We start from the raw sequence: 27,857 nt of genomic DNA on the forward strand, positions 1-27,857 counted from the left end.
GCTAAAACCTTACCCTTCCTCCTGTGGTGGTCCTACCTCTCCGAACCAGAGCTACTTTCTGTGTTAAAGTCTTTATATAGAGTTTCTGTTCTGTCTTCTCATTGGTTGTAAACCCAATCACATGACCGCCTCGTCACGGCCTGTCTGTATAGGCCTCCAGGTTTTCCATGATTGGTATTGAGATTAAAGGCATGTGTATCCAATACTGGCTGTATCTCTGAACACACAGAGACTTACCTAGCTCTGCCTACCAAGTGCTGGGATTACAAGCGTACGCCACCACTGTCCTGCTTTCCTATGGCTTGCTAATAGCTCTGACCCCGGGCAACTTTATTTATTAACATACAAATAACATTTTAGTACAAATAAAATATCACCATAGGTACACACATACACAGACAGGTACACACCAAGAATTACTTATGGCTAGACAACCTTTTATTCTTTCTTTTCTTTTGTGTGTGTTTTTTGTTTTGATTTCTCTACACAGCCCTGGCTGTCCTGGAACTCTCTCTGTAGACCAGGCTGGCCTCAAACTCACAAGAGATCTGGCTGCCTCTGTCTTCCGAGTGCTGAGATTGAAGATACGCACCAAGTCCAGGCTAGCTAGATGATCTTAATGAAAAACTTCCCTAGCTTCTGGGGCAGGGGAAGAAACTGAAGGTGCCACTGGAGCCCAGGGCAGTTTGTCACCAACGGAGTAAGAACAATCACAAAGGACAGGAGGCTTATAGGCAGCTCCATCTGTGGTAGGAGCAGCCATTGCCTTCAGAGGCTTCAACCCCTGTCTGGGTCAGATGTGACTCCACGGTTTATAGGGGTAGAACCACTCCAGAGGAAATGCCACTAACTGCATGGACAGGCTACGTAGAGGAGAGCATGGGTGGCAGGGAGTGGGTATCAAATTCCCAATCATCCCCTGCCCCCCCCCCCGTGCTGCCCCAGGTGGGTGCAAGGGCCTGGGTTACTTCTTGCATAGCACCCGTGGTTCCGACTGCTCCCAGAAGCCTCCTCTCAGAAGCGACTTGTCAGTTTATTGTTCCGAGTCTAGGCTATACCACTCAGCTGACGAGACGTGCCAGGAGGCACTGGTCCCAGGGAACAAGGGACCAGACAGAGCTGGGCCTTGGGCAGTGGAGGACAGCAAGGTCATGACTGTTTGCCAGCTTCCCGGCATGCCTCAACGTCTTCAGCATGTGTTAGCATCTTGCTGTCACGTGCTTCCTCAAGTGTCTTTCTTTTGGTGGTGCCTGGGACGGAACCCGGGGCTTTATTTACACTTGCTCACGGAGTGCTTTCTTACCCAGTTCCACTCTTAATTCTCTTTACCAACGATAGCCTTAAACGCTCTCCTACCAATTTAGTCCCCGTTCAAACAGGCAGTTCTCTCTGAGGAGTGCTGGGGACTCTACCTGCTGGCCTTGCAGTGGCCGAGGGGGTGGCTTTGTTGGGTGAGTGTAGAATGGCGGAGACACAACTGCTCGGGGACTCTGCCCTTGAAGTCAGGGTAGATTTCCTCCCTCTGCGTCTCGTGGTCGCAGGTGCTGATTGGACTGGGTGATGAAGCCAGTCTGCCTGTCCAGAGAGGAGGAGCCCACCGGAAGTGAGGGCCATGGGGGAAGCCTGCAGCCTGGCCTCCTGCTGCTGTGCTTCTGGGGGGATGTGCACACGGCTGGTCCTTGAAGGCCACTCTCCCCGACCTTCTGAGTCTTGCTCAGCTGTCCCTCCAGCATCAGGGTTTTCTCTTTTGAGCTCCCTTCCAAACAATGAAATCAAATGGGGACTTAACTGAAAGTAAAGTTGCATTTTGAAAGAGACTCTTAGGGACCTAAAGACAAACACTGACAAGAAGTAGGCGCTACAGCTGAGTCAGGTGTCTGGTCCCTATCGCTCCCTACTGCCTGTGGGTTGAACCCAGGGCCTTGTGCATACTGGGCAACCACTCAACTGAGCTACGTACCCAGCCCATTATTTATTTTGTATTTTGAGACAGAGTCTCAGTTAGTTACCCAGGCTGGCCTTGAACTCACTTTGTAGCTCAGGCTCACTTTGAATGTATCATATCCTTACCTTAGCCTCCCAGGTACCTAGGATTACAGGTCTGCACCACCAAGCTGGGCTTACAGCTGGCTTTAAAAAATTACCATTATTATCAGTGTGTGTGTGTGTGTGTGTGTGTGTGTGTGTGTAAGATTCAGATACGTGTGTGTGTGTGTGATTGTCGCAGCACTTATGTGGAAGCCAGGGGTTAATTTTGTGAAGTCAATTCTCTCCTTCCACCCTTCCATGAGCTCTGGGATAAGATGGGAACTTAAGTCACCAGCCTTGCATGATAAGCACCTTGCCTGCTGAGCCATGTGTTGGCCCCAGAGCTTGGTTTCCGGTCCAGTGGACACACATCTGTTCTTTCTGCACACCCCTGTAGCTTGAGTTTTCCTGCCTGGCCCACAGTCAGGACAAATCTCTCTCACCTGCCAGTCCCACAGCCCCTCAGATCCGACCAAGTAAACACAGAGACTTATATTGCTTACAAACTGTATGGCCATGGCAGGCTTCTTGCTAACTTTTCTTACAGCTTAAATTAATCCATTTCCATTAATCTATACCTTGCCACATGGCTCGTGGCTTACCGGCATCTTCACATGCTGTTTGTCATCATGGCGGCTGGCAGTGTCTCTCTGACTCAGCCTTCCACTTCCCAGCTTTATTCTCCTCCTTGTCCCGCCTACACTTCCTGCCTAGCCAATGGCCAATCAGTGTTTTATTTATTGACTAATTAGCAACACATTTGCCATACAGAACATCCCACAGCACACCCAGAGTACTATCACCTTGCTAGTGTGTTCCCCCGGCCCATCACAGTGCACCGCTTTGTGGTCTGGACATGAAGCCTATGCCACACTTGCTAAAGGTTCTGGTCCTAATCTCATTATCCCATCCTCTCTCAAACGACTTGTGAAATGTCTTGGTAACAGGTTGAAAAAAAGACGGCATGAGACACCAGTCCAGCGCCGTAAGGAGATGACTGGGGAGCAGGATGCTGGACTAGCTGATAAAGGCTCAATCTAAAACGCCCCAGAAGGCTCAGGCATGGAAAGCCTGGTTGCTGACGGGCTTTGGGGAAGTTACTGGGTTTGGAGGACTTGTCTTAAAGGAGTCATTTGGTGGCTTTTGTATGACTTTTCCTAGGGACATACGGACAGATACCTACTCACCCTAGATACTGCACTGAAGACAGGCCAAAGAAACAACTTCACCCAAGCCCCGTTTGTGAAGCAATGGGTTTGTTAGGCTTCCCTGCAGGCACGTGGGTGAGGTGGTACAAAAATGTTGTAACACTGGAAACCCCCGCTGGCATGGGTGACAGTCACTTGCAAGCCACATGGATGGAGTTGTCCCTACAGGCACCCTTCTACCCCCTGTTTGCTCTGGCATCTCCCAAGCGCAGGTGGCAGAGTGTAGGTGGGCATGGCTGGACTCTCAGGTGAGGGTCTGATGCCAGCCCTGTTCCCATGGGACTGGGAACAAGTCCAGTTTTGGGAAAGTGTCTGTGGGTAATCACAGCCCCTCTGATTTCAAGGTTGTAATGGCCATGCCATGCCAGGACAGTGTTCTATGACAATGCCATCATTGAAAGGTGGTAGAAACCTGAGGGGTGTGTGTGTGTGTGTGTGTGTGTGTGTGTGTGTGTGTGTGTACCAATCAGAGGAAGTAGGCCACTAGGGGCATTTCCTGGAAGGAAATTTTGTCTCTACCCACAGCTTCCTGGATACCATGAGAGGAGCAGCCCTGCTCCCCTAACTCCCCTCCTACCATGATGCTTTATAATGAACCTACAGCAATGAGGCCAAGAAGCTGTGGACTCAAATCTCTGAAGCCATGAACTGAAATAAACCTCTCTCTTTGTCAGCCCACTTTAATCTAACACACATGTCATCACAGTTGGGGCCACCAACTCCAGACATGGAAACGCTGTTCTGTGTTAGGCTGGGTGCAGAGGACACAAAGGTATCAACAGGAACTTATGTGCCTCTCTTGACAGGGGGTGGCGGGGAGACCGGTAGGCAGTTAGATAAGCTATCTGTAGGGTGAAACTTAAGTAATGTGGAGTTCTGGGTAGGCAACAGGAACTGTCAGCCGGGGAACCATTGAGGATCTCCTGAAGAAGCCACACTTGGCTGGGACAGAGTCAGTGGGAAGTAAGGGTGCATCTCTCCTCTGGGCAGGGCTCTAGGAGGGAGGTGGGAAGAAACACATCTGGGTCCAAAAGCAGAGCACAGAAGGCCTCCAGGACTCCAGTCAGATGCCACACAACTGCTGGACTGCCATACGGCCCGACCCATTTCCTGTTCTCTTCCTTCCTCACTGCCAACATCTGCCTAGAGACACTCTGATAGTAGCTATCTATTGCTGCCCTGCTAAACCATCCCCGAATTCCATGGAGTGAACATTTTCCTATGCTCATCAAATGCTGAGTGTCAGAAATTTGGACAGGAAGGCACAGTGGGATATCTGGTCTCTGTCTCAGGGTGACTTGGTGGCAGGGGAGAGAATCATCACAAAGTCTCATCTCTTCCAGATCTGCTGGCTGACACGGATGAGGGTTGTCATACGGCCTTTCCCAAGCATGTCTCATGCTGGCTGGTGTGGCATCCTCATAGCGTGGCAGCAGGGCTGTAAAGGGCACCGGTGTCCTGAGCCAGGAAAATAGTCCCGTCTTTTCTATCCTTTTTTGTCCGTGTCCATCAGAGGATAGCTCTAAGAAGAGTGTCCGTGTTCATGGCTAATAACCTTTCTGACCATGACTGACTATTGACAAGAAGTGTCAATGAATCTGGGACCATGTTTTAAGAAAACGATACTCTACTTGGAAAAAAAGTTGTAAACAAAACCTGAATGGTTCCTCTGCTTGTGTTTCTAACAGGCTTCGCCTCTGAGCATGAACTTTGCAGACTTGTTTATGCCGCATCATTTAACCCTCTTTCTATATACCGAGATGACTTAGGTTTCTCTCAGGGACCCACGCTTCCTTTGTGTAGCCAGGGCATTGTGGGTAAAGCTGAGCCAGAGCAGACTTCATTACTTAAGACAGTGGTCACATTCTGTCCGTGCCAAGGGTTGATTAAGTGTGCATGTGACTTACGAAGTCCAGGCAGGGCAAATCTCAGGACTCCTGGTGGGAATTCTGGGACAGAAATGCTCTTTCTTCTCTGGACATGTGGTATTTGGGTGTGAAAACTGGAACTGCTACAGTTTTGTCACCATGAGGGATGTTGGCCTTGTGAAAAACTCCTGTCGTGGAATACAGAGCGGGGAGATGGAAAACCCTGGGTTATAGTGAATGATTGGACCAAGAAATCAAACCAGCCCTGAATGACTATTAACAACAACAACAACAACAACAACAACAACAATCCATTACTAAGAATTTAGCTTGCTCCAGGTGCTTTAAATGTGTGATCCCTATTAAGTTCCTTGCTGTATGTACTTGGACATTGTTCTACCTCACATCTTTCCAGGGAGGACACTGGCCTTTTAAGATTTGGTGGAGTGAGGCCTGCAGATGCAGGGACTTGCCTAGGCTCACACAGTCTGTGAACCCTGAAGTCAGCAGTAACACTCAGCAGGCTGACCCTTTAGGGGAACCCTTCCCTATAGTATGGAATACTCCAGTGTTGCGAGCAGCAACATCATCCTGATATGGAAGAAGCCATTCCTGAGTCTGTCCTGTGAGCCCTGGCAGGACACGACCCTTGGCACTGAGGGTGTACACATGGGCCCATGGCCTACCCTGTAGGGTATGGTGTCTGGGGGGTGCATGAAAGGCCTGTGGGGAGTCATCAGCCAGACAAAGAACACCTGAGCCTGGGCCACACTGCTTCTGCTTTCTCTCCCTGGTCCTCGGGAGGCTGAGGAGCCAGCTCAGCTCACTTAACCCTTCCAACCCTTCCATTGTTAAGTGGTCACCTGAATAAACCCAGGACAGCTAGTCAAGCTCTCTTGGGAAGGGACTCCTCAGATACCCCAGGTCTTTCTTTTACCAGCGCTGGGTGCCCCAGGGCGGGGGATGTTCCTGAAAGTTCAAGGTTCTTACGGGCAACCCTGAGCCAGTTCCACGGCACCAGTCACTTCTGTCAGACGTCTGTGTGTCATCTGTCCCCTCGCTTGCTTGACTGTTACATCACCTTCTCTGTAGCCAGAAAGACGCCACTGGGGGACATCTTCGGAAAGCGGAATCTCAACAGGTGATTGTGACTTTTTTTTCTTCAACTGAAAAAAGTATTTGTTTTTGAAAAAAGAGGAAAAGCTACCAGCAGTTCAGCCAAGGTAAAGACAATTTTTCATTAATAATTATTTTTCATTAATACGTGCCTGTCCTTGTCCACACATGTAAATATTTTTAAATAATCTCCTTGCACAATATGCATACTATTTTTGTAATCTCACTTTAGAGAACTTTCCCATCTCTTTGTGTAGCCATTGGTCAGATTTTTCCTGGCTGCATTACACGTCGACTTACGGATGAAACCAAGCCTCAGACTTCATGAAACCGACACGGTGAATTTAGCAGTTACAGTATAATTTTTTTTGTTTGTTTGTTTTTCGAGACAGGGTTTCTCTGTGTAGCTTTGTGCCTCTCCTGGAACTCACTTGGTAGCCCAGGCTGGCCTCGAACTCACAGAGATCCGCCTGGCTCTGCCTCCTGAGTGCAGTATAATTTTTTTAAAAGGTAAAAGGGCTAGGAAGATGACGTCATGGGTAAAATGCTTGTTGTGCATGCGTGAGGACCTGTGTTTGTTTCTTCAATATCACACTCACAGGGAAGCCAGGTGCAGCAGCCCACCCCTTCAACCCCAGGATTGGGCAAAGACAGAGGGATTCTGGGGGCTATTAGCTAACTGGTCTGGCTCCAGATTCAGTAAGAGCCCCCGCCTGAAAAGATGAGATGATGAGTGACAGAGGGAGACACTCAGAGTTATCCTCCAGCCACACACATGCACAAACATGTGAGTGCACCCCGTCACACCTACACAGACGTACGCCATGTAAAACATATTCTTAAAAAGTAGAATGAATAATAGTGTCATCAGTTACTGTGATTACAATTCTAGGCTTTTCTGATTTCAATTTCACTTTCATATTTATAGTTAATAAGCTCACTTGCCAAGATTCTGCTCCAGCCCAGACTACTCAGGAGGACTGTCCCCCACCAGTCACTTTCGATGGCCCTCACTCATCAGTCCTCATTAGTTTGCATTCTGAGCATGTCACACATTCCCTTGCCTTCCTGTCCATCCAGCAGACACTGAGCATTACCTTATGTAGATGAGGAACCTAGATGTCTCACAGGCCATCTGTGGGATTTGGACCCTGGCATTCAGTGCCAGAGTCCTGCTGAGCTCACAGTGCCAATCCTGCTTCCCCTGCCTCTACCTCCCCAGTGACAGGCTCTGCAGAATTGCATTCTGCGGGCTTGATCTCCTGGTACCCTGTGAGACTCCTGATAGCCAGGATGCTGGCCTTCTGTGATGGCATCCATAGTGTTGCCCTTTTCTTGGTCCCCAGCAGGTGCTACATGAATGCTAGCTGAACCCGTGTGGGGGCTGGCATGAACTGAGTATGTCTTTTAGGAAGGGGGAGTCCTAGTTTGGGCAGCTATAAACTACCAACATTTGCCTCTCACAGCTTTGGTGGCTGCAAGTCAGAGAGCAACCAGCTAGAGTGGCTAGGAGCTCATGAGGACCCATCCTGCTTCTGTTCATAGAAGGGACACTCAGAGGATGCTAGGAGCTTGTGTGTGTGTGTGTGTGTGTGTGTGTGTGTGTGTGTGTGTGTGTCCCCTGTGAGGGCCTGGTTCCACCACAGAGACCAATCCCAGGACCCCAGCCCAACCATCCCCTAAAGGCCTGAGAATACCATCCTATTAGAGATCAAGGTCTCAACATGTGGTCTTGGAGACAAAGGCCCAAGCATTCATCCATGGGAACGCAACTTCCAGGTCTGGTGTTAAAGTCTGAGATGTTCTGCTGTGACATGTCACATGTGTTAACCGTCCTCTGAGGCCTCCACTGTGACCAAAAGAAAGTCTGCAAGGCACACTGGTATTCTTTCTTCTTGGAGTATATGACCATGATTTTAGACACCTGAAGGCAGCTGCTTCTAGCATTCCTGGTGACCGCCCCCCTACACACACACACACACACACACACACACACACACCACACCTACCCTTGAACTTCCCATGGTGTCTGACAACCCTGGCTGCCACACACTCCAGGGGTGGGGACCCAGGACCCCTGCTCCCTGTAGAGTTGATAAGCGAAGGGTGACTTTAACACATAATAGGTGTTTTTATCATGTTACTCATCAGGTGATTGAATGGGGCTCAGCCGTGAGCCCAGGTATCTCAGCCTAGCCCCTGTGTCAATGACACCATTAAGGAAGAAGACACGCCTAGGCTCCTTCCTCAGCATCTAAAGTACCCTGGGAGAAGAGCCTCTGGGCTTCATCAGCATCCGCCATGTCCTTGATCACAGACAGGCTCCCGGCAGCTGCCAGCTTGGGTAGGGCCCCTCTCTGCTTTTAATCTCGGTGCCTCTCCATCCGTGGAAATGTCATCTGGCCAGGTTGTAAATTCTTAGGCAGTGGAAGCTGCCTCGTCCTCTTCAGCAAACGTCACCGCTGATCTGTCCCCCACTCTCTCACCTACACGACCGTCCTCAGTGAGGCACAGGCCAGATGGGGGTAAGAACAAAGCAGAGTGCTTTAGGGCCTTCCCACTGCTCTGGTGCTCCAGCCCACATCCCATGCCCTCTCCTAGGGGTGTCCTGTGGGAGTGAAGCCCAGGATCTGTGATGAGACGCAGAGCATCCTGTGAGGTTGAGCTTCTGCTCACGCTTAGCGTCTCAGGGAGACCCGCAGGGACAACTCAGGTGTCTGGCTCTGCTCCGCAGCTTCTCCAGGACCCCACAGTCCCCCCAGGTCCAGAGATGGAGGAAGAAGGGAGGCAGAGGGCAGAGATTTGCTAACAAGCCCAGGGCAGCTGATGCAATGCCCAGTGCCATTAAAATTAATGACCGGTTCCAGCTGACTTGGCCTCCAGCGGGACAATCAAACCCAGGTCAAGGTGGAGGCATTGAGAAGGGTGGAGGTGGGGCTGGTCTCATTTCCACAGTCCTCATCCTCAGAAGGAAGGTCAGTAGGAGCTGCTGACTTCAGGAGAGAGCTCCAATAGGTCCACCGAGATGAATGATGTCCGTGGCTCGCTGGTGTCCGCATGAATGGTGTGATATCTTTACGAAGACATCTGGGCTCTTTGCAAAGTTGAAAGCTATCCATTGACCCTTCCTACCACTGGTCCAGGGTGTAGGTATCACATTCACAGGTGAGTTTGTTCTGAAGAACTTTGAGGGTGTCAAGATGATGAAAACATGAGACCTGCCCATGCTTTCCTCACGAATCACACCCTGGGTATGAGATGGTCTTGCATGTCTCTTGCCAGCCAGGATGGGAAACTGTGGACCCAGGCTGGATCTATGAGATGCTCTCTCTGGATGAATGACTCAATGCAGTTCCATAGGAAGACACAGCTGTCCTTTAGGCCGGTGCTGGCCTTGGAACCCAGGGTCTTGACCGTGCTAAGCAGGCATTCCACTACCAAGTCACACGGCAACCCCAGTTGGGCCCTCCAGTTCTACCTCTCTGCCCTGTCTAGCACAGCTTTCTCCTCAGACTGCTTGAGGGTGCCCATGCTGACAAGCCAACAGGCTGTGGCCGGAGAGAGCGAGCCTGTTTACTTTCAAGGCTGCACTAAATGCTGTCCTTGGGATTTTTATCCAGAGATGTTTGTGGCCCTCTAATTCACTTTCCCTCAGACTTCCTGGGGTTGAGTTTAGCCCTAATGCAATCTGTCTTTACCTCATCTGCCATGAACCAGGCTGTCCTCAGTGGGGCCTGTTTCTAGGGGTGTGGCTTGAACTTCCAACTGGCTGTAGGGTTGGGGCTCCCTTGCCATTGTCTTCCTGTTCCCCAAAGCTTATTTTCAGTCAGGCCCTGAAGATGGATGACTGTGTTCAGCTGAGTGATGGAGGTATTTAGCTGTCCTTCACTACCACCAACACAACTTAACAACTGTAGAGGCAGCTGTGGACCACATCTGGGGTCTGACTCACCGCCTGGTGCCCAGGGGCATGTTTTACTACTTCTGCAGCTTCACTGAAGGGCAGAGGGGCAGTCCTGCCCTTCTCCAAGCTCCAAGGGTCAGTAAGATCTCTCTCAACCCAAACCCACCACCGTCTACAGCTCCCTTGTGATGCAGAGGAGAAGCTGAACCCCACCAGAGTGTGAAGGATGGACTTTTCCAGCCCCGGGCTCTATTCTTGTAAGCAGAGACACCCCCGCTCTTAGAGGGGTGACTCCATGGCTCACTTTTTATTCCTGGCAGCAGTGGGGGAGGGAATGGAAGGCGAGTTCTGGGAACCCTGCCCAGTGTTCCACCCCAGGCAAGCCCTTCGGGGACTCCCACGGGGTGGGAGAGGGGAGTCGTGGGCTCTTTCCCCTCCCACTTCCTGGCTCAACCTGCATCCTGAGTTCCCTGGGGAAGCTGGGCACAGACACCTCACCAGGTGGAATGGTGGCCCGAGGGACCATGGTAGTAAACTGGCATGCCGTGTGTTTGCTGTGACTCTGTGGGAAGGCCTTCCTCGGGCTGTGCCTGCCTGCTAAACACTATTACAGCCATGGGAGGGTGTGTGGAACGCACGCCGAGGCCTGCAGGCCAGGTGCTACGGAGCACAGATTCCTGTGTTGGATGGTAGTGTGTTATCATCATTTCTCTGGGCCGGTTGGTGCCATGGTCACCTCAGAAGCAGCACGCCCAGGGCCCAGGCCCCAGAGCAGCCCTGCCCTGCGACATGGAGAGGCTACCACACTGATCAAAAGGGCAAAACCATTGACACTTGAGTTATTGATAAGATTGAGTCTCTCTTTCTCCTTTTTTGGGGTGTGTGTGTGTGTGTACACAAATATATGTGCAGGTGCTTGTACACATAGAGGTCAGAGGAAAATGATAGGTATCCTCTATTGTTCTCCATCTTAGTTTTTTTGTTCATTTGTTTTTTGTTTTTGTTTTGTTTTGTTTTTTCCAGACAGAGTTTCTCCGTGCAATTTTGGTGCCTGTCCTGGAGCTTGCTCTGTAGACCAGGCTGGCCTTGAACTCACAGAGATCTGCCTGGCTCTGCCTCCCAAGTGCTGAGATTAAAGGTGTATGTCACACTGCCCGGCTCCATCTTAGTTTTTGAAGCTGGGTTCCTCACTGAACTTGAAACTCAACATTTCTAGGCTGGCTGGCTGGAGAGCTCTTGGGGTCTGCTTGTCTTCATCCTGGTCACTCCCACCCTACCCCACCCCCAACTCTGGAATTGTGGGTGCTAGGGATTCAAACTCAGGTCCTCTTGCTTGCACAGCATATGCTCTTACCCACTGAGCCATCTCCACAGTCTGGTGGGGTAGTTTTCTGATGCTATGTCTATGAGGCAAATCTCTGTATCCCTCAGAGTGAGTGTTCTCAAACCTAGCTGCCCATCTGTGTCAGCTGCGGGAATGTTTGTGTTCTGTTTATTTTGATGCTGAGGATGGGACTCAAGACTTCACACATGATAGTGAGCTACATTTTAGCTTCTGTTCCATGTTTTTAGAGAAGTAGTTTCCAGAGCCATCCTTGTGCCTTCGAGGGCTCGAGCTGGAACTCCAGAATCCATGTCTTCAGGAGCCTTTATCAAAGGGTTCTCATGTGCAAACGGCTTTGGATTCTGTCTCTGTTTCTTTTTCTGTTGGTGTGATAAAATACCCTGGCCAAAGCAACTCAAGGGAGAGAGAACTTATTTTAGCTCACATTCATGGTGGTGAAGTCAGGCAGCGGGAGCTTGAGGCAGCTGGTCAGCATTGCGTGTGCAGCCCAAAAGCAGAGTGATGAGCGCATGCTCAACTACTGCTGAACTCTTTCTCCATTTTATTCAGCCCAAGACCTTCTGCTCAGGGAATGGTCCCACCCACAGTTACCATGACTCTCCCCATATCATCTAACATAATCAAGATAATACTCCACAGGCATTCCCAGAGACCTGTGGTCTGTCAGTTCCGATGAGCTACCATCTACTGTCAGTGATGACAGATACCTAACTAGAGCTGGGCATGATGGGACAAATCTGAAATCCCAGCACGTGGGAGACTGAGGCCAAGATTTCGAATTGGTAGCCTGGGCTATATATTATATCCTGTGGGGGGAAGAATTCCTGTTTTAGAGATGTTTTCCTTGGCAGGAAGAGAGAAGGGAGGCCATAGTTACAGGGACAGAGGGTCAGAACGCCTTGGCAAAAGCCCACAGTGAGCGACAATGGGTGGGGTGACTCGTGGATCTATGAATATCATTATGGATAAAGTTTTTAGCTGGGCATGGTAACACATACCTGTAATCCCAGCACTTGTGAAGTAGACTGGGTGGCCAGGGTTTCAGGGGCAGCCTCACTACATGAGACTCTGTGTAAAAAAAAAAGCCTTCTCCATTTTGTGTGTGTGTACATATACATGCTTTCATGTTTGTGTGTGTGCGGAGGTGCCTGTCATGAAGCCTGTAGGCCTGAGTTCGATCCCTGGAATTGACATGGTACAAGGAGAGAACTGATTCTTGCACATTGTCCTCTGATCTCTAAACACATGCAGTGGCATGTGTGTCTCCCTCTAATAAATAAATAAATGTTAAAAAAAAAAAAAAAAGCAGCAGCAGCGTAGGTAGAGAGGGGGTAGCGTGTGCTCAGCCCTCTAGCTCTGCAAGTAATGGCATCTGTGTTATTTTCACTTAATATTTCCCCCACGCATTTGAGTTCCCCTCCCACCATCTTTTTACATCTGCAGGTTCTCTTGTGCAATGCTGTCAGCTTGTGTTCGACTCCAGTCCCCCCCCCCCACATGCTCCTCCCGCAGCAGCAAGGGATGGTGCCATGTACTTCTTAAGTCCCCCATGTGCCTGTCACTTCTCAGAGGTTGCATTCTCCTTCCAGGGACATTCAAACCCACCAGCACCTGCAGTCAGATTCTCTCCCTTAAGGCTCCATTCCCACCACATCCCTCTTCTGCTCACAGGTCCCCGGAGCTCTGCTTTCTGCAGGCTGGGTAGAACTTATCCCCAAATTCAGAGTCCTCCACAGTGACCCAGCTAGTCCTCACCTTCATCTCAGCCCATGTCGCCACTGCTGCTCCAGTGCTGTCTAAACTCACCTTCCTCTCTCTACCAAGGTGCTCACCTTCCCTTCTGTAACTCTGCACAGGCCACCAATCTCCCCAGGGGAGTATGAATCTCTGAGGCCCTACAGACTACAGGGGCAGGACGGAGTTAGTACTAGAGGCAGCCTACACAGACTTGCAAGGGGTAACCTCGCCTCATCACCCGGAAGGGAGAGCCCTCAGCTGCTGGGTGTCCCCGCTGGACTGTCCATTCGGTGAAGACAAGAGCTTGGTTTTGCAGCTCCCATGGGACTGCCATGGTCTGGGCTAGGCCCATGTGGCTGGTGAGAGGTTGGCTTCCTGATTGTCATGCTGTTCTGAGCTCCTCCATCCTTCCTCAGGATGGGGTAGAGGGAGTTGTTTGGAAATGCAGAGCCCTGAGCACTTCAGGTATTCAGGGGTGTTGGGGAGCCTGGGTACCGTGTCTGTAACAAGTGCTAAAGGCGGTGCTAGAGTTTGAAGATACTCAGTGCAAGGTTTCTTCTGTGGCCCCCACAGACCACCTACTGGGTGAGAGGTACTCCCTTGTTGGAGATCTGAAAGTAAAGGAGATGGTGAGATGGGACGGGGCCTTCGTTGGGGAGGCCGTTCAGGTGAGGAGGAGTATGGAGAGGGTCAGGATGAGAAATCAGCAGCAGGACTCAGTTGCCCATAGCCTTGATCTTAGGCATCAGGGCAGGCCAGAGTAAAGCCTGTGTCCCAAAACGAGTACGAGCCAGCAAGCTGGAAAGGGGGGCTAGAAACCAAGTTCAGCAGGAAGTGGATGGACTCTCTCAGTGTCCTCCAGGGCAGGAACAGAGAGAATTGGGGTCATGAGAATGGTCACCAGTCAATGGGCCAATTTCCCAAATGTCTTAATTTAGATCCTGGCCTGCTTTTGACAGGTCATGGACCCTTGGGGTCAGTGTGGGGTCAGCTTGTGATTGTGACCTTGAGTAACATACTTAATTCCTGAGTCTCCATAAGTAAGATAAAGTGGAAAGCTGAATACCTGCCCCCAAAGATGTTTGTGTCCTAATCCCTACACCTGTGACTATGTGAACTTACGTGATGAAAGGGACTCTGAGGCAAGATGAAGCAGGGGGTCTCCAGAGATGTGATTATCCAAGTGTGTCCTCACAGAAGGCAGGCAGCAGGACCAGCATTCAGGGATGAGAGGACAGAGCAGATCAAGGAAAGGGCACTAAGCCGCCAGCTCTAGCCACGGAGCAAGGGGCCATGAGCCAAGACCACAGGCAGCTTCTAGAAGCTGGGGCAACAGGAAATGGTATCCCCACACTAGCCCCGAAGGCCCATTCAGACTGTCCTGACCTCCAAAGCAGAGGAAGGATGCTTTTGTGTTGTGGAAGCCTCTAAGCCTGTGGTAATTGTTGTGAGAGCCCCCAGGGAACAGTTATAGGGAGAACAGGCAGAGTCCTCTGGCAGGGGGGCGGGGGGGGGGGGTGGGGGGTGGGGTGAGGGGAGCTCAGAGGTCACATCAGTGAAGATCTACAGCCAAGCAAAGCTCAGTAAGCAGCAATGTCTTCTACAGGGGTGAGAGGGAGCTGGAAAGGGGGAAGGGAAGGGGAGGAGACGGGAGGGGGAAGGGGAAGGAAGGGAAGGAGAGGGGAGGGGAGGGAAGGGGAGGGGAAACGGGAAGGGGAACAGGAAGAGGGAAAGGAAGGGAAGGGGAGGGGAGGGAAAGGAAGGGAAGAGGAGGGGAGAGATGGGGAGGGGAAGCAGGAAGGGGAACAGGAAGAGGGAAAGGAAGGGAATAAACCCCCAGGTGGCCCTTCCTCCTACACCCCTCCCCTGTGGGCTGGAGTGGTTGTGGGAACAACAGGGACGCTCTGAGACAGGCTGCAGTCCTGCACACCAGGTCCCAGGTCCCCGTCCTGTCTCCTAGCAATCATCTCGTGGGCTGAGGTTACTTCCTGGCTCTCCATCTCCATCTCTCTGAGACTGACTTCTGGGTCACCCAATGACTCCTGCTTTCCAGAAGCCACAAGCTTGGCCCTGGGCCCTAGTGCCCCCCCCCCCCCAAGTCATACCGCCTCCTAATCTCTTTGGAGACACACAGTGGCTAGGACCTGAGCAGGACAGAGCCCCAGAGGACAGAGTGTGGGAAATCCCCCGCTTCTCCTGGAGCACTGGAGGCTGAGCAGTGGGGGGTAGGTTGGTAGCTTTGCAGTCTCCCCTGAAGCTGTCCCTCTGGCCTCTCCCAGGTACCTTCGTCTCGGCCTTCACCGTGCTGTGTGGGGCCCGCACTGACCTCCCAGACAGGCACGTGTGCTGCGTCTTCTGGCTGAATATCGCTGCGGCCCTAATTCAGGTGCTCACGGCCATCGTTATGGTGGGCTGGATCATGAGCATCTTCTGGGGCATGGACATGGTCATCCTTGCCAGTGAGTAATGGCTGGTGTGTTGAGGGCAGAGCGGGGCGGGGTCTGGCCAGGGTGCCAGAAGTGAGGAGGAGCCTAGGAGGAATAGGATGACTACACTTGGGCCAGGACCTCTCACCCCCAAGACACCTGTATCCTTGGATGCAGCTTCCAAGGGCACACCTGTTCCTCTACCCTAGTGCCCTGGCCACCTGTGCCAGAGGCCTCTCTCTACCACACCAGCCCTGCAGGGGGGTCTCCAAGGGAGGGCCCTCTCCAGCATTTGTCAAGGAAGCAGCTCTCCCACTGAACCTGGGTAAGCTGATGGATTCAGAATGAGGTCAGCCTCCTGGCCCATGGTTGTGTGTCTGCATCACAGTTTCCAGGGGAAGAGCAAGGCCACACACTGCCTTCACCCGCAGGAAGCTGCGTAACTGTGTTACACATGGACCTAAACGACTCCTCACTAGGTTGGTTGATGCAAAACTTCTCACTGTCTTTGAAGGCGTTAGTGATTCATCCATCATTAATGCAAAATCGGTTTAGGCATGAAAGCATTTTGTGGAAATATATGAAGTTTCAAAATCAAATTTTACCAAAGACAAATGATCATTTTAAAAATAACCTGGCAGACTCTTCAATCAGACATCACCTCCCTGAACAGCTGCTTCCCTGTACCTCCACTCCTGTTCCTACCCCACGGGGCGGAGGGCCTCAGTGACTGGGGCCACATCTCCTCAGCCGCTTTGTTCTTTGTACCCTCTCCCCACAGGCTGCTCCTCTCTGGTTCACAGGTTGAATTGCCAGCGTAGTGGAGCTGTGCCAGGGGAGGACCCTAGAGGCAGGAGGAGAAGCCAAGACCAGAGGCCATAGAATGACCTAGAATAGTCTAGAACGATCCAGAACTTACTTAGCCTCAGCAATTCTTTGGACGACACAGGAAACTCAGGCACACACAACGCTAGGACCAGAGTCAGTAGCTAATTATATCACCCCACCAGAGAAGGTTCAAGTGTCAGAGCCTAGTGGGGCTCAGTGTACCCAGGGTGCCAGATTTAATAGCAGGTCTTCCCAGAATTGAGAGAGGAAGTCAGTGGGCTGGACCATCTGGATGTCCCGTAGGTGGAGCCAGGGGAGGCGCACCAGGCGGCAGTGAGGGGAACACCCCTTTCTGCTGGGAAGAGCCTCATCGAGGTGAACTGTACCGCTCCCCCCGAATCTGATGACCCCTCCACTGAGTCTCACTCCCACTGTTGACTTCCCAGGGGCCACTAGGCCACTTCCCCAGGGACTCGTGGGACGTCTGCAGGCCCCAGATCCCATTCCCAGTTAGACCCTAGGTAGTATGGCTACTCTAGAAGACCTGGGAAGCCTATATCAGCCTCACACCACTGGCTTGTCTGCTTCTTAAACAGGCATCGGTCAGCAGTGTTGGGACTCCAATAAGAGTGTTAGTCAGCTTCCTGTTATCCTAACACACCTGGGATAAGTCAACCTATCGAGAAAATGAGTTCCATCACCCTGAGTTTTAGAAGACTCGATCGAGGCTTGGTTGGCCTTGTTACTCTGAGTTGTGACCAGATAGCTCTTCATGGCAGGACAAAAGCCACTCACTTCATACCTTGGGAGGGGAAAGAAAGAGAAGAAATGAGAGTCTCCAGATCCCCTTCAAGGGAATGCATCAAGTAAGCCAAAGACTTCCCATTAGGGGGCCGACCTTCATATCTGGGCCTTCGGGGGATATTCCAGGTCTGCCATGGCAGTAAGGAATATGTGCCAGACGAGGTCTCCATAAATGTGTGTTGATGCCAAATCTTAGCCCCAGAGCTTCCTGCATCCAAGATGCTCTTTGGCCTGCCTCTGATTACTGCCCATTGAACCCATCACATGCCAGGACTACCATGTCAAAATGAGTTCAGGACCCCAAGTAACACATCTTAAACTTGAAATGCCGTGAGTTGAACCACTGTAAGTCAGTAATCTTTCATGCTTGTCTCTGGTCCTCCTTAATCCCCAGGAACAGGGGTCTAGACCAAAACCATAAGTTTAAGAGCACTCTTGTTAGCCCTAGATGAGATAACATAGACCCCAAGATGTGTTGATGGGGGTCCAGGCCCTCCTTGCCTGCCTGTCTCTCAGGCTGCTGCTGGCTTGGCTGGAACTCTGTGGGCTGGTGTATAATCTGGCTGCAGGACGTACAGATGTCAGGGCCTCCAGCCCAGCTCTCCCTTCTCACCCTCTTGGCTCCCTTGTGGGTTTGTCGGCCCCTTGGGTATCTGAGATGTATCCAGGGATTTTGTCTTGGCACCAAATTTTCACCATGATTTGGGGGGGCTGCAGAAGAAAATCGGTTCCTGCCTTCTCTTTGCAGACTGCCAGATGCACCCACCGATCTCAACAGCCACGGCCTTTTCACTTCTTCTCAAAAGGTGGATGCCCCCCTCCCATGAGATGGGCTGGTCTTGCACTAAGCAGCCATGTTTGAGGAGGGGGTCTTGGAATAGCCCCTTAGAAGGGAACAGCTGCAACTGACTTTGTCCCAGGAACAGCTGGCTAGAGGGTTGTTCCTCTGGCATCACTCACATATGAACACAGGTTGGGTTTCCATGGCACCTTGGCCACCAGCAAACACAGTATCAAATAAAAACTTCTGAGAAGAATCAGAGTCGGCTGAACATCGATGCTCCGTCTATGTTAACAGCGAGCGGCAACAGTCATAGCAGCCTGTTTTGATTGCTAGTCACTACTTTCTGGTAGCTCTCCTGGCTGCTCTTTCTATGGCTACGTCCACATCAGACACTGATAATCATTTGTGACATTTGTCTCGGCATAAGGCTCTGGGCAGTCATTACCAATCGATCTGAGATGTCTCCAAGATGTTTTCCATTCTCAGGTCTTTCCCAAAGCAGCAGGCGTTATACTGTGGGTCCGGTCCGTGGAAAGGACTAATAGTGTAGCCCAGACAGAGCGGGGCTGGGACCAGGGCAGGTCACTGCGGCCTCTTTAGTTTGTCGGTCACATCTGCCTTCTCTGTACCTGTCCCTCTTCTAAACCGCCCAGAATGCACCCTGAGAGCATGGGCTGGGAGCGGGGGAGTGAAGAAGGCAGAAAGTCAGGCGGTGAGCAGAGGTGTGAGAATGGCTGGAGGCGGCACTAGGCAGCCGGGGGCAGGACAATGTGGTGCAGTCAACCGGCAGAGCTGGCCACAGTGGCTGCTCACTGGAAGGACCAAGCCCACGTTGGCTGAAGCCCTGTCTTGGCGGGGTCTTTGGTAGAGTACCCCCCTCACCTTACATTGCCAGTGCTTTGGCTTCTGTGTTCAGACTGTTTCTCTTTCTCTCTCCTCTTCCCTCTGCTGCCTTGCCTCTCTGCGGCTGCAGTCTCCCAAGGTGAGTCTGTTGGTAGATGCGCACCCTCTCTCCTGCAGATACCCAGCCTTTTATAGGTGAATGGTTAGTTGCGTTTGTAGCCTTTCTTTGGGAAGGAGAGTGCCTAGCATAACAGGTCCCTAACGTCTCCACCATCTTTGGCCACTCAGGACCACGCTCATCACCTCTGCTTCCCCCAGGCCCCTAACCATCACTGGATTGTTAACACCTAAGATTGACAGGAGACCCACTACACAGAGAGAGACCCAGCTTGGGCTCCTGGCATTCCTTCTTAGACCGAGGTAACTGGCTGGCAGAGTCACAGCCTAGCACCCCCTTCCCTGCTGCCTCAGCTCCTGTAATCTCACCCGATCAGATTAGCAACAATTCCCTCACATCATCAGTGCTCCAACTTTCCCAGGGAGGGATGTGGATACAGCCAGGGGAGAAGCACTAGTCAGTGCCTATGAGGGCCTGGGTTTCATCTCTGATACGGGAAAACAAAAATCTCACGATTAGCAACAATGCTCTGAAGACGCAGTGTGCTCCGGCCCCGTTCCTGTCCCAGCCATGCAGCTGGTTGAACAAATGTCAGACAGTCGTTCCCTTCTTGGATGGCCAACCTCATCCTTTCTTCCCTTCTTTCCTCCATCTCTCCTTCCCTCTTCCCTCTTCCCTCCTATGTAGCCTTGCCTGTAAATAGGTTTTTGCTGCTCACTGTACAAATAAGGTCCTCATATTGTAAACAAGGTCCCGTTAGTATATTCTGGTCCGGGGCCATGTTAGACAAATCCCAAAGGGGGTGTCCCCTAACTGCCTCTCCTCTTCTCCTTCCTCACAGGGTACAAGGATCAGGGTATCCCACAGCAGCTGTGAGCCTCCAGGACCTGCCAGGGAAGTCCAGGGTCCTGTGAGGGCCGCACCAGGTGACTCCGGGCACAAGGACCTTCCCATGTTCTCTTCTGCCACCTCTCAGATTGGGGTAGAAAGGGAGTATTTCAAAACATATTATTTATTTTGAAAAACACACCTGCTTTTCTCAGCAGGCTCTGAGGCCAACTTCTCCCTCTGCTCCAGAGGGCACAGGAAGAACAGGGCCAGAACTTCAGGACTGGGCTAGAGGCAGGAAATTGACCAAGCACCAGGGATGCTGGGCACGCTACTCCAACTGCCCACTCACCCCGGCCTGCCAGGGTGGGCTGCTGTAGACCCCGTGCAGGTGATCAGGCACTCTTCCAGGCATTAGGACTTCATGGAACATTTCTCCTGGGCCCTCACCCCCTCACTCAACCGTGTGGTTCCCTGTATCTGCTCTGTGGTCTCCTGGGGGCAGTATCAGGGTGGAGGTTGCAAGGTAGCCAGGTGGTAGCCCAGTGTAGAAAGGCCCTTGGGTCCCCACAGGTGTCTGATGACGCCCTAGCCTTTTAGTCGCTGGGTGTGTGCGTGTGACCTTTGCTTCCCAGAGGCAAGGGTGGCACTGGCTCCACCTCTGAGATGGTGTTGCTAGAATTCCAGATGTTTATATGCAAAATGACCAGACTGAGTTGTCAGTGGCTGCAGACCAACAGCCTTCTTGGATGTATTTACTATTGTTTCTGGTCCCCTCTCCTTCTGACATCCACGTGTTTCCGAATCCAGATGGTTCAGTTTGAGGAAGGTGACGGCATCCATTCATTGCTATTTCCTAACACCCGAGCTGAGTCTGGGCTTCCCACCCACTGCCGAGCATGCGACTATCTCTAGAGAGTCCCGTGAATAGTCAGATGGCTTGGGACCCACGAAATGTAAATAGCCTTGCCCGCTCTGGTCTCCCGAGCAAGTCCTGGGGGACATTGGAGACTCGTCTGCATTTGAAGTGTGAGAAGAGCAACCTCGTGAGGTTGAGGACTTCGACCTGGAATTCATACGGGCTGCAAGAGGATGCGTTGCGAGGCTGGAGTTGGTGTCACGACGTGTGGACCTTGGTGGCCCTTTAAGCGGCAAACCTGGGAGTGATGTACCAGTACAGAGCTAGATCGTTAGTAGGGGAGACCAACTGAAGGTTTGCGGGCACCAGTCTGATGAAGAGAAAGGCGGCCCGAAGTTACAGCGATGGTGTGGCTGTTTGCATCCCCCTTCATCCTCGTTCTAACGTAGGAAGCGCTAACATGTGGGACAGGCCCAGAGCTCAGTTCCCAGCCACACTGGCCCTGAGCCATCATTGGGTCCCTCTTGGAGAATCTTTCCTTATCTAACAGAGGCTCTGTCACAGCCTGGCCAGGGCTAAGGAAAGGAGCTGTCCACCCACTGCCTTGGTGGATGGAGGCTCTTGGGAAGCAGCTCCCATGGCCCTGGGGTTCCAGCCCCCTGCCAGGCTTCTTAATCGCAGTCTTTGGGAGCAGGCCCCCAAACTGGACGGCCCCTGACGCCATCATGAAGAGATGTAGTCCTGTGACTACTCCCTCCTGGCTCTGACTCTGGACTAGTTTGCCTGTCCTACCCTGTGTCTACCCATTAGTTTCTTCCAGGGCCGTGTGCGATCAAGTTGCACCTCAAACACCAGGGTCCTGTCTCTTCCTGCGTTTCCTTCTGTTGCTTCTGTGTGTCTACAGCTCCTGTGTTGGGACACCACTCTGGCAGATCACTGCCCTCAAGGAAGCCACATCAGGTACCAAAGCTGTACCAGACAGCCACGGCACAGGGAAACGATGGGTCAATGCCCTCCTATGCTGCCATCCCACGGCCCTTTACTCCACATAGCCAGTGATGACAAGGCCTTGGCAAGGGCAGCCCCCAGAGTGAGGGAGGCGTCTATGTGCCGGGCTTGGGCTGGGGGTGGCTCCTGGGGGCGTTAAAAGGAGACAGCAATTTGTATTGCTTGTTTCGTGACGTGAGCCAGACTCGAGTGGGACTTTTCAGAGTGACAAGTGTCACCGTGAGTTCCAGTGTGGGATGACTTAATACAGGGGTTTGTGATCTTGGAAAGCTGTCTCCCTGGCACTCCCCCACACTCCAGGCGGCCGATGTGGGTAGACTTAGGAGTCCCCCAGAATAGTGAGTCTGAGGATTGCCATTAGAATAGCTTTAGTATATATATAGTATATTCTCAGATGATGGACAGTGGCTAAATTACTCCACATAGTCCAGCCTGGCCATTGGATCTAGGTGACCAGAGTTCATTTACTAAACACCAGCCATCTAGAAAGCAGGGCCATGCAGCCAGAAAGCGCTTTGTGGCTACAGGGGCCTTCAGTGACGAGTCTGCCTGGATGGCATAGCTCAGGGCCGCTGTCCCAACCTTGGAAAAAGAATTCAGAAGAATATTCTCTGGCTAGGAGTGGCAGGGGCAGAGACCAAAGGCACACAGAGAGCATCCTGGTGAAAGAGACTCTGCCGGGAACTGACGTGGCGTCGTGGTCTGAGGGGCCATTTTTCCACCACAGTGGGACCCCGGAGCAACAGAGAGGCGCCGGGTAGCCCGAGCCCTGGTTTCCTTTCTGTCGCCATGATACAATGTGCTGACCAAAGAGCAGCATGCGGGAGGGAGGGGGCTTTTGTTTCTGTTTGCATTTTTGCTTCTTCTAATCCAGGTGATGTGCAGAGGAGTCATGATGCGGGGACTCAAAGCGGCTAGTCGTACATGCGCAGTCAAGAGCAAGAGAAACAAATGCGTCCGTGCCGTGTGCTCTTTGGCGCCTCAGCTAGTTTTATGTACACTAAGTCCAGGACTGTGAAACGGTGCCGCCCACAATCAGAGTGGACCACTAACTTCAATGAACAATTGTTCAATGAACAATTAAGATAACCCTCCACAGACATGCCCACCGGTCAATCTGATCTGAATAACTCCTCATTAAGACATTCCCCATGTGGTTCTAGGTTTTGCCAAGCTAAAACTAAGCAGCAGTATGTAGTGTATTGTGGAGACCACTGGGGACTCCGGACCGTGGCCAGGGGTCCTGTGGATTGTGGACTGTGGCCACAAGGGTATCACCCACCCCCAGCCTCAGTCTGACCAAGCTGCTGCCCTGGTTCAAGTCTCCAGCTGCCCTGGAGAGATGAGAAGGAAGTGACAAGGACATGGTCTGCTCCCTGCCTCCAGGCCCCAGACCTGTGTCCACCTCCAGAACACAACCCCACAGAAGGCCTGGCCCAGCTATTGCCCAGAGCAGTTCATCTCCTGGGTTCTGTGAACAGCCTGTGGAGAGGGGGTTAGCTAAGCTTTCCCATGGAGAGTGGAGGCATCTCCCCCAGACACACACCCCTCAGGAGTCACAGGGAGGGATAGTGAACCTCTTCAGATGGATGGGGCAGGGTTTTCCCCCTGCCTTCCTGGGTCCTTGACCTCATCTGCCCTCAAAGCCATACCCCCTGGCTTCTGCGGGCCCCTGATGGAGGGTGGGAGCAGATGGCAGCTGGAGACAGTTGGTACTGAGAGCTGCCTAGCTCATGGGATCCAGTCCCTGCGTTCCCTCACAGGACCAATGCTGCACTGATGCATGATAAAATCGTGGGGTGTAGGATGCTGGGGGCTGGGGAGCAGAGAGGAGAGCTCAGCTAAAGGAGACCCAGCATGTCCCCCAAACAGAAAAGGATCAAGATGTGCAAAAGAAAAACCATCTTTACATCTCAAACACTGGGTCTAAGGCCAACATACAGTGGCTGAAACCCCAAGACCAAAAAAATCCCCCCCAAAGGTCTAAGGTTTCTGAAGGGGCAAAGTGAAGCTGAATGGCTGGTCCTTTTTCCTTAAGATGCAAAACACAGCCGTCTTTCTCTTTAGCTGGTCTCTTCCTGGCTGGGCGGGTGGGCCACCTTAACACATGCCTCCAGCTTACATGAGGTGGGAGTGGGCCATCCAGTCCTTAGTGATGTGCGTCCTTCTTAAGGACCCACGTGAAGAAAGCTGGGGCCATGTACAGCATGCTGGGGATGCAGAAATGTAGTGCTCTGTTAGTGGTAACGCTCCCGGCAGGTCTTTCTCACACCCTCTGGATCATGTTCTAGCTCCACTGTAGGGATCCGAGGGGAGCTTTGGGAACCCCCCAGCCTCCCTAGTCATGGCTTCCCAGAGGCTGGCCTCCTCTGTGGTTTGGGAGGCTTTGGGCTTAGAGAACACCGCCATCACTTACTCCAGGGCAGAAGTGTGCCCAATGCAGACCAAGGTCTCCCCCTAGTGGAGGCAGGAAGCCAGGACACCATTTGTGGGCCGGGGGTGGGGTCCACTGGCCCAGCTGTGGGGTTCTGCAGTTAGCAAATGTTCCTTCAGTGCTAAAAGTGCTCAGGTCCTGAGCTCAGATGAAAGATACCCTTCACTCCACATCCCTGCAGTACCCAGCTTCCACCAGTGACAGCAAGGCTGGGGAGACCCTTTCTTCAAGGACCAGCTGCTCTGTATCCTTCCAGAGAGTTCTGTGCCTAGGTTGTCGGGGACATGGAGGTCATCTTGGGTAGCGGCAGTGACATAGTGTTGTGAATAGGTGAGTGGTGAGGGGAGGCTCAGGGTCTACAGTCTTCCTCCTCTTCCTGTCGGCTTTTGAAAGCTTTTGAATGTTACTGGCTTCACAGAGGCAGGGTATGATTCCACTCAGAGCACAACCCAGCCTCAATCCCATGATGCACCATGACAGAATGTATCCCAACCATGGTGGTCCCGAGTACCCTTCATGTCTCGGGGTGACTATGGTCTAGCGTCACCCATGTCCCTCTATCTGCCTTGTTCTCTACAGTATAGGAATAAAGCCAGCCCTTTATTTCCCCAATCCTGCCAAAGCCAAGGGTTTAGAGAACCCAGGCCCACCCAGGCAGGGGAGGCATGTTGACCTTACTACTCACAAAGGCTGGCAGCCCCAGAGCTGGGAGAGCCCAGACTCTTCTTGGCAAAACAAACACTAGTCCAACATGCCACAACCCTCCTCCCTGCAGGGCAAGTGACCTTTCCTGGGGAAACACAGAGAAGTGTCTCTTTGCCCCAGATAGGTTACCAAAGGTCTAAAGAAAGGATTCCACCAAAGTTAAATCTGGGACCCAGTGAGTTTATGGGGTTACTTACAGGAGCATGGGTGACTCTTGGTAAGCTATGTCACAGAAAAGCCCCACCCCAGCATGGGTGACAACTCAGAAAAGCTGTATCATTGCTGTCCTCACCCCAGTCAGCCCCCCCCCCCCGCCCCTCCCCCCAACTCCATCCCCTACGCACACCGGGTTCCTCTCTCTTCTGGGCTCGGTATCCCCATGGCACCAAATCCAGATCCACTGAAGTCCGGGGGCTGCAGGGTGGTCTGATGTGCGAGAGGTGAGAAGAGGCGGTGACCAATTCCTGAGGCTTTTCTGGGACTTCAGACAGGACTTTCATTTTCTGAAGGAGCCGGCGAGGAGCAGAGGAGGAGGGAAGATCTGAGCAGAGAGAGATGATGGGCTTGTGACAAACTTCTGCAGGCTTTTGTGGAGCTGTGGCTGGCCTTCTCACAGGCACAGCTGGATACCGTGGCACAGGCTGCTGTTTTGGTTTCAACGACACACAAAAGGGAGACCCTGGCACTGTCGCTGAATTACGGCAAGTGCTGGGTTGTGAATTACTGTTTTGGTGTCGCCGTTGGCTTCGTTTGGGTCTCTTGTCTCTGTTAAATTAACCACTGTACATTTTTCCTGTTCTCTGACGATATCCAGGGCTTTCTTCTCTCACCCCTACTCACAGGGAGCCAGCCCACATGCCTCGCTCCAGCCAGGGGGGCATTGCCAGCCCATTCCAAAGATTGGAGACTACTTGGAATATCTCAGCCCTAGGGAAGATTCTAGACTTGCCTGGCTGAAACTGGGGCCCAGGTCTGACTTTGGCTAAATTTTCCCAGTGTTCTCAGGCTTGACACCACTCCCCCCCCCCCCCCCCCCCCCCGCAAGTCTCGGTCCGGGGTCCACAGGATTCCACAGAGCTGAGCAGAGCTCCTGCTTCTCCAGCTTCCTGCCGGCTTTGAACCCCTTCCTTCCAGCAATGCTACTGTCCATGTGATGGAGAACCACCCACAACAACAAAGCCCGTGTACATATCTCCATATACATATGTGTACATACACATGCAATCCTGTTATAAATATACAAAGCATGGCATTTCTTTGGCATTCTAATTTGTGTTTTGTTTTTGTTGTTTGTTTTTTTTTTTAATTCTTGGAAATACGGTTTTGGAAATCTTCTTTTTCCTCTTTTCTATGTAATAAACATTCATGTGACCTTTCTGGTGGCTTCTCAAGTTCCCATGTGTTCCATTTCTGTAACTAGACAGATCTCCAACTGCTCTAAACACTTCCATCCTTCTCTCCCTCCAACCTCGGCTGCTGATCTTTCCATTCTGAAGGCCATCTTCCCATCTCCTAGGGGGCTGATCCAAAGTTCTCTCTGCTCACCGGGTCCCTTGGAGCCAGGGATGTGTACTCTCAGCAGAGTCCTGGGACCCAAATGGTGCACAGTGGGAACCCATTTGCTTTCTTGACAGCTGGACTGGCTGGCAAGGGAAATGTGTGTGAGATACATGTTGAAATGATGTCTTCCATAAATGTGCATCTGGGTGTGAGCCGTCAGGACTTAGAGCTGGCTGTTGGCCATCATGAGGGATCTTCTAAAACAAGGAGGGGCTGGCAGAGTGTCATCTACAGCCCAGTCAACATCTTCATTGGTCAATGCACGGAGACCTAGGGAACTTACCACGTTTACTGATGAAAGGAAATAAATACATCATAGACGAACATAGAAGAATGCAAAAGGTCTTCTAAAATCTGACAAAACAGACTTCAAATTAAAGCAATAATCCATCAAGGGGACATTAGGATTCTAAATGTATCTGCCCTGAATACTGGTACATACAATCTCATGAAACACACTATTGGATGGAAAGCCACAGGTTACCTTAGCCTGATATTAGTGGGTGACTTCAATACCACATACTCACCCATGGGCCATCCCTCCACACAAAAATAAACAGAAAGGTTCAAATCAAATGACACTGTACATCAAATGGACTGAACAGAGATCTACAGAACATTCCACTCAAATGCTGCCGAGTGCACGTTCTTCTCAGCAGCCCATGGAACATCCTCCTATACAGGGCACAAACCCAGCCTCAACAAAGACAAGAAAAATTAAAATAATTTCTCTATCCTGACTCGTCACAATAGTAGTATTAAGACCACAAATCAACAGCAAGAGAAACTCCATGACACATACAGATTCATGAAGAATCTAGAAAGTTCTGGACAGGCTGAAAAGGAAAAAATCTAATAAGATGGAACCCACTTGGGGTAGCAAAAGATTAGTGCTTGGGGAGTAATTAGACTCTGTGCTTTCCGTGCTGCTTTGGAATGCCCTAGGGCATCTCGGGGTTCACGAGCATCCTGGTGGGTTGACAAAGTACGTCATCGACTGTGGTTGCTTCGGGAGCAGCAGGCTGGGGGATGGCATGAGACATGCCTGCAGGGGTCCTGTCGGGGTGGGGCAGTCAGGGACCAGTGCTCGACTCCTCCTATGCTAAGGGAAACGTTCGACCTCCTCCTGTTCCTCAGAGCAGCCCGTGTTAGCTTTCCCGTAACTGTTTATGTCTAACGTAAGCGACTAGGAGGAAGAAGGAGACCCGTTTCCCACATCATTTCAGGGATTTTAATCTACGTTGGGGAACACGGTGGTGAGCAGAGAATTTCACATCATGGCAAGCAGGAAGAAGAAGAACATTAACAGGAAGGGGCCAGGGCAAGATAACACTCCTAAGAACACACTCCCAGTGACACACTTTCTCCAATCAGGTCCAACTTTTCAAAATCAAGGACAGAAAGGAGGGCACTGAGAGTATGACCACACTGTGTTCTTCACAGTGCTGCTAGAC

At 51.7% G+C, this 27,857-nt stretch overlaps 1 protein-coding gene across 2 annotated transcripts in view; it reads left to right on the top strand.

Annotated features, from left to right (window-relative positions):
- Positions 1-21,993, top strand: part of Stum (stum, mechanosensory transduction mediator homolog) — a 48,378-nt gene extending 26,385 nt beyond the window's left edge. The window contains exons 2-3 of one of the 2 annotated variants that reach the window (XM_059280875.1): positions 15,486-15,665; positions 18,013-21,993. In XM_059280875.1, coding sequence (XP_059136858.1) covers positions 15,486-15,665; positions 18,013-18,173 — 341 coding nt within the window. In that variant the 3' untranslated portion in view covers positions 18,174-21,993. The remainder of the gene's footprint in view (positions 1-15,485; positions 15,666-18,012) is intronic. The other variant, XM_059280877.1, reaches the window with a different exon arrangement.
- Positions 21,994-27,857: the final 5,864 nt, after the last annotated feature.

Source organism: Peromyscus eremicus, chromosome 15 (assembly GCF_949786415.1).
Source record: "Peromyscus eremicus chromosome 15, PerEre_H2_v1, whole genome shotgun sequence".
NCBI lineage: Eukaryota > Metazoa > Chordata > Mammalia > Rodentia > Cricetidae > Peromyscus > Peromyscus eremicus.